At 35.6% G+C, this 7,455-nt stretch overlaps 1 protein-coding gene across 1 annotated transcript; it reads left to right on the top strand.

The window, feature by feature from the left end:
• The first annotated feature begins 850 nt into the window (after positions 1-850).
• Positions 851-7,088, top strand: LOC142642753 (uncharacterized). Its single transcript, XM_075817170.1, has 11 exons — positions 851-1,247; positions 1,677-1,749; positions 2,106-2,189; positions 2,764-2,880; positions 3,333-3,752; positions 3,901-4,304; positions 4,854-4,953; positions 5,059-5,118; positions 5,199-5,285; positions 5,497-5,625; positions 6,202-7,088. Exons 1-11 carry the CDS (start codon positions 1,162-1,164, stop codon positions 6,499-6,501), a joined length of 1,860 nt encoding a protein of 619 aa, XP_075673285.1. The 5' UTR covers positions 851-1,161; the 3' UTR covers positions 6,502-7,088.
• Positions 7,089-7,455: the final 367 nt, after the last annotated feature.

Genomic DNA, 7,455 nt, shown 5'->3' with positions numbered 1-7,455 from the left:
CCTTTTAATTAGTTTACAATTTTGCTATAGCTATTATCCTTTCACCCCCCCCCCCTCCCTTTATTTTTTAAACACTAGGAATATAATGGTCAGTGAATGTAAAAAAGCATATAACATGTCAATCTAATTCAAAAAAAAAAAAAAAAAATCTAAAACGTTATGTTATAAGAAAAGGATAACGCATAGTAAATTGAATTGAATTTAAATATCTTGTTATAAACGAACCAAGTGGGTTTATTGTAATTTTCTTTAAATGAAATTTTTTTTGAATTTTTTTAGATAACATTTTGCAAAGAATAATGATTATCTTAATGTGGTACAAACTCCATTCACACTCACAATTATAGTTGTGAAATCGTGTTAGTATTTTGAAAACACAATTTTATGATTTCACAATTTTAAAGGAGTGTGTAAGGAGTGTGTGCAATGGCGAGGGAGTGTGTAACTAGATTTAACATTTTTCACATAAGTTACGTGACATAGCATCCATATAGGGACTGCACTGTGTGAACTCCGAACTGTAAGCAAGTCCAAGTCCCTTGAACTCCCGCTATATATATATATATCTTAATCACCAACCTGTCTGTTGTCACTTTGTTCCTATTTAAATGGCCGAATTTTACTTTTGCACATCATCTTCAATCAAAAGCCACGAACTGTCTTACTTCTTTTAATGCAATACAAAAAGCCCACCATTGCAAAAGCTTCAAAGGTGGTATAACTTTCTTAGACAAGGCACTAGTCAAAAAAATGACCACCTTTTTTAAGTATTTTGTACTATATGTAGCACTAGCACATATACTTTACGATGTTATCCTTGCTCTATATTTCTTAGGTCTTGCACATCAAAAGGACAAATGGGGTTGTTTTCCCTGATTTGAATTTCATATATCTGAGAACCCATTTGGTCCTTAACCACTAGATTTTGTTGAGCCTTTCAAAAACACATACCCGTGAGTAGTCTCATTCCATCAATATGTGCTAGGTTACTTATAAGCAGGGCTTTTGCTGTTACAATTAATGTTCTTTGGATGCATCTGTCATGCTGTTCTTTTTCCTGTTTAGTAACTTTGTCAATATCTGATGGTAGTATCTGCTTGGCACTAACGTTGTTTCAGTGAGTGTTTAAACCGTGTGGTTAAGGCCAATTTTGATACTGTCATGCATGAAATAAAGTGGCGGGTTTCTAGTTTGAAGCCATTCGACTTCATGGAAGTAAAAGTTTCAAGACACAAGCGTTCTATGAGGTAGCTTCATGTGTTTCATTATCATCATTTTTGTTTAGCTTGTCCATTTTCATATTCTGTGCACCAATGTAGGCTCAACTGCTGCTGTCTTTGTGTAACTAAGAAGTGTGCCACCAAAGCTCTCAATAAGTTCTTAGATATTTTTCACTAGCAAACCCCATTAACTGTCGGATACTTTGCCTTTTTGGTTCTCTTAAGAATTCAACTGATTTTATATTCATTTATGTAAATAAACCTTTGGAAAAAAAATTCTTATGTTTCAGTCAAGGTGAGAAATATTAACTCCTCCTTATCACTTTCATAATAAAAGGCTAATACTTCCTTTTTTGCTTGCCTGCAAGTACTTTCACAGACAAAATGTCATTTAACCTTTCATAACATATTTTGCTGCATTGCCTAGTGACTTATTTTGTTCCTTTACAATGACAGTGATCCAATTAAAAGAAAACTCAAGGAAGACAAATCAAATAGCATCTCTGAATCTCCTTTTCGAGTTAAGATGGTAAGAGGTTAAATTCTCTGTTTTGCACCTTGCTTTCCTAATTCTTGAGCATTTTGGTAAGGGCTTCTTCTACTAAACCAGAAGTTAATTTTACTCTGCCCCCTAGATACCCTTATTACGGTGCAGTGTCCGCTTTGATTATGAGTTTATAACCATTGTACAAACTAGTTTTTTTTGCATATATATTGTAATTTTCTGATGACATTTACTAGAGAAAGCAGTCATATTAGATAGCTCCTGAGCACTCATTCAGAAGTCATAATTAATTCCCTGCTCATTTACAAGTCTGGTCTAATTTTTTTGCTATTATAATTTCCCATAATGATTATAATCCATTTTTTTCTTTTTCAAAAAAGGAATTCGGACAACCTAAGGCCTGTATTGAAGCCAAGAAGAAACAACCCCCTAACAGTGACATTCAAAGTTCTTTGAAGCAAGAGGTATATGTCTTTACTTATGTGAACTCATCACTGTGGGTTATTTAAGACAATTTTGAGTTTTGAGAAATATAATGCAACATCTGGTTACTGAATAAGACATTTTTAGCATTCAATACTCCATTAACCATTTGTTCTTAATCTTTGTGAAATTGAGAATCCCATAAAAGGACAACTTATATTGTGCTTCACTTTTGGCTTCCTGCAGCCAACACTATGATTGCATGGTAAATACATAAATACATTATGTATGGAAGGGAAGGGTACATTTTCAATCTCAAATAACCTGCATTATGCCATATGTAAAATAGTTAGTCTAGACTGGACCCAGATTATTGATAAACAACTCCCATACCCAAAGCAGTGAAATGTGATACAACTAATTAGCTACAAGGAAACTGGAATTTCAGTGCCCAAATATAAGGTGGCTGAGGCAGAATGTAAAAAGGACTTGAATATAGGAGTGTCCTTGCTATGTATAGTTAGTCAAGCTTCAATCACATGATCAAGATCAGATGTCCTCCTAATACACATCCATTGAGTTATTTACTATACCTTACATCTCTCTCTTGTGTAGGTTCTGCAGCTTCAAAGACGATTACATGACCAATTTGTGGTACGGCGTGTATTAGAGAAGGCATTAAGTTATCGGCCTCTTTCACATGATGCTATGGTAGATAACTCAGTCCCCAAGGTAATTTCTCTTTGTAAAATGTGTGTTTGTTGTGATACAGCTGCCCGTAGATCACATACTGATCACTACATTGTTTATCGGGATGCATTTTCTGTGTTTTTCTTTATTAATTAGCATGTGCAGAAGATATTCCAGAGAACTTCATTTGTGATACACTTCTTTCTGTTACTTGAAGAATTTGAAAAAGTAAAGAAAATATGTCAAGCTGAAAGATGCATTAGATATAGCCAAGCAAAAGTAAATAATGGTCTCTTTTCCTGTCAACTTGGGACTTTGGCTAGTCCCCAATAAAATTTGAAATGGAGAAACAACAGACCTGAGGCTTGGTGCTTATATTTACAATTTCATCCAATAATATGCTAAATGCTTGAATTAGTTCTAGTATTTGGCACATTTGACTCTGCTAATCTTGCTTCTAACAACTATTTGATAATTCCTTTTCTTGACATCAGCCTGCCCAAAGACTGATCAAGGAAATTGCAGTGTTAGAACTAGAAGTTGTGTATTTGGAACAATGTCTTCTTTCTTTGTATCGGAAAAAATTTGATCAACAAAAATCATCTGAGTCAACTGTGGAGGGAAGATTGAACAAAGGAATGTTTCAAAAAGTACCTGAATATGATATTATGTCAGAGAAAGAAGATTCAGCCACCCACTCCACTCATCATATGTTGCCTCAAAATTCAATTGGCAATCCACTACAAGAGTGCAATGACATTTGGGGGACACAAAAGCAGCTGGATTTTAGTATTCATCGCAGCCAGTCTTCACTTTCTCAGCGTTCAGCTTGTTTAACTAGAACTTCTCCTCCTATGAAATTTTTAAATAAAGGTGTAGGCTTGTACCATTCCCTACCTTTGTTAATGATGGAGGTAACTTTCTATGCAAATATTAGTATAGTAGCCAAGATGCCATTAACATTTTCCTTGTACAGTATTCCACTAATCAGTAGTACCTATAGTTGGCTTGAATGACAATATGGGCGTAGCTAATTTGTGGCTTCAAATGTTATCTCTTCAGCAAGCTCAGACTACTACTTCCAGCGTAAGTCTGGCGGAGCATCTTGGGACCTGTATCTCAAATCATATACCAGAGACACCAAACTGGCTTTCTGAGGAGATGATTAAGTGCATTTCAGCCATATATTGTGAACTTGCAGACCCACCTTTGATCAATCATGACTACCCTTCTTCCCCCATTGCATTATCATCATCACTAAATGAATATTCTTCACAAGGTCCGAGTGACAAGTGGAGCTCACAGTGCAAGAATTTTTCATCATTCAATTCAAACTTTGATAACCCTTTCCACATTGAGGGGTCAAAAGAGTTCAGTGGACCTTACTGCACCATGGCAAAGGTGCAGCTGCTATGTAGAGATCGTCAGAAGTTAAGAGAAATTGAATACATGCTACGAAGATTTAAGTGAGCCTTTCTTACTGTAACAATCCTTATAACCTTTGTCGTGCTATTTGGTCTACTTTCAGTGGGTCTTGCTTTCTTTATGCTCCATCTGGTATCTAAAAAGAACACAAAAAGGAATAGGAAATTGGTAAACAAAATTCTAAAAAGCACAAAATGAGCATCATGGAAATATGGTTCTTTGGACCAATATGCTATAGTTTGATGCAACACTAAGCTGACTTGAGCTCTACCTTTGTGTGAGCAGCAGTTTTCTCAGTGACTTGCAATTTGCATTAGTTTGTTGTACTTATACAGTATGTTTAAAATTTTTCATGGTTAATGATTTCTGAAGATGTACAATCAGCATTAAAAAGTGATTCCTTTGTTTTATTCTTGGTTTCTAATAGTTACCTCTTAGTATTAGCACTACAGAATCTTCTAATGCATTAAATGAAAAGAAGGTTTTTTGTGAAGTGTGATGATATTGTTGACTTTCAGGCATCATAACCTCTGCTCTCATAACAATTTCCTTGCAAATACTAATGAGGCTAAAGAACCATTCCCTTGCAGGTCGCTTGTTTCTCAATTGGAAGAAGTTGATCCTAGAAAGATGAAACATGAGGAGAAGCTAGCCTTTTGGATTAATGTCCACAATGCACTAATAATGCATGTAAATTCCTATAGCCAAGAAACCCTAAATCTCACGTTACTGTTTTTCTTATTTTGCTCGAGTCTGTTAGGAAAACCAACCCATTTGTTGTCTATTGTCCAACAGGCATTTTTGGTCTATGGGATTCCACAGAATAATCTTAACAGAGTGTCTGTACTACTTAAGGTGAGTAGTACTTCTCTGGTATTTTCTGAAGGGGAGAAAATGGTGTATAAGTTGCTTACATAAGCTTGTGCCTGATGCAGGCTGCATATAATATTGGGGGTCACACCATAAGTGTAGACATGATACAAAGCTCTATCCTGGGATGTCGATTGCCTCGTCCAGGACAAGTAAATCCCATTCCTGATATTAAAATCAAAAGATTAAAAACCTGTTTGTACTCGCTGTTTAATCTCAAAAAAAAAAAAAAACCTGTTTGTACTTATGATCCTGTTTATCTGGTAGAGATTAGTTGTTGGGCTCAACATGTTATTTATTTATGATTGGAATTTTTATACCTCCTACTTGATTAGGACTGATTTAGCTCACTTTTGCTGCCAGTGGTTGTGGCTGTTGTTTTCCTCAAAGACAAAATTCAAGGTTGGAGATGCACGGAAAGCATATGCAATTGAGCACCCTGAACCTCTTCTACATTTTGCACTTTGTTCTGGAAGCTATTCTGATCCTGCGGTAGACCTTTATCCTGACAGTGTTCATTATACTATTTGTCTCCTTGGAAAATGATTTTAATTGCAAACAAATGTTTCTTGAAGTTCATCCAGAATTAACAAATCTGATGTTGACTTCAATTTTTTTCCCATATAATTAAGATCGTTTAATATTCTGAAAGTCCAGACTTGTGGGCATAATACAAAAGTTTCTTCAATGGCATTGAATGAATTACTTGCTTGCATGACACATTGTTATTACTTTGTAACTTGCTTCTCTGTTTTGGACTTTCAAATAATTCCAGAAGCTGCAAATTCAAAATCATATGCCTAAGCTGAAGTCATACCTCATATGACTCCACCACACAGCTGAATGTTGAAATTGTTGTCTAAATGGCCTACCTTGCAGGTCCCAGTAGGTTGACACCCATTGATAACAAATTTGTCAAAGCTGAGCTGAATATAGGGTCTAAGTTGGGTGGCATTTAATAAAATCACTTGGACTTAATATAGCATGACAGGAATGGAAGTGAGATTTGTTATTTTATAGCATTCAATTTTATCCTAGGATCTTTCTCATGGACTATTCTTTATTTAGGTCCGCATATACACTTCCAAGAGAGTATTTGAGGAGCTGGAAGTTGCGAAAGAAGAGTACATTCAATCGACCTTCAGCATACGTAAGGATCAGAAAATCCTCCTACCAAAGATAGTAGAGTCTTTTGCAAAGGATTCAGGTTTGTGCTCAGGTGATTTGGTGCAGATGATTGAGCATTTTGTACCTGACACTCAAAGGAAGAGCATTCAGCAGTGTCGGCACAAAAGAACTTGGAAGGGAATTGAGTGGACCCCTCACAAATTTACTTTCCGCTATATGCTGTCAAAAGAGTTGGCTTGACAATGGCGTAGCATAATAAATGCTCAAGATTCATAGTATGTGGCAGGTATTCCAGTTTACTTTAGCCTTTATGGCTATTTTTGTTCCTCTATATGTGAGCAAGTGCAGCAAGCTTAGTTAGTTCAGAATGACAGTTGAATCATAGCTGGACCTTGGCAAGAAAAACGAATGGTAATGATGATCAAAGAAGGTCAAGATTTTTGAGTTTGAGAATATCTAAAAAATACATCAAACGAATTGTTTTTTGGATCAGAAGAAATTTCAAACTTGAGCTTATTTGATCACCGGTCTTCGTTGAGTGGAGAGGTTGTGATTTGGCTGTCATTCCCAGTCATCTTGGCAAGTTCTTTTGACAGGTATTCATGTACAAACAAATGAAAGCAGCGAGGGATATGTTGATAGAGTGGTAGCATGTAGTTATTGTAATATGATTGTTATTTGGCTGGATTTTGTAATGTAATGTATCTCATTAGTGTTCAGAAAGATATCTTGATGCTGTCTGGCTATTTTTCATATTTGTTGTGGCCTATTTGTAAAAAATGCTGAATGAATGTCAGAGATGAGTTGTGGATGGTCTTTGAATCAAATGGCACCTCCTACCCTTAAGGTGATATCGAGATCATGGGTTTAATCCTGTGCGTGTTCCATAGCAATGCATTTATTTATTAATGAGCATTAACAAAATGTATTTCTAAATCTTCTAAAAATGCTTTTCTATCAAAATAAACTAGTTTCTAGCCTACAAAAGATAAGTTGAAGCAAAGTCACACTCACAGTCAATTGACAGAGTAGGGAAGAATCATAGTAAGTGAGGTGGAAAACAAGATCCTAAAACAATGCATTCTTTGAATGGTTATTTATTTCTTTTGCTGAAAAGTGCAAGAGAAATTTTGATCTAATTACACTGCTGGAAAGTTCAAGTGTAAGGTGGTGGAAAAAATTATCTTTAACCAA

The sequence above is a fragment of the Castanea sativa genome, chromosome 7, assembly GCF_040712315.1.
Source record: "Castanea sativa cultivar Marrone di Chiusa Pesio chromosome 7, ASM4071231v1".
NCBI lineage: Eukaryota > Viridiplantae > Streptophyta > Magnoliopsida > Fagales > Fagaceae > Castanea > Castanea sativa.
Note: the sequence above shows the minus strand (reverse complement) of the source record. Positions and strands in the feature narration are given on the sequence as shown.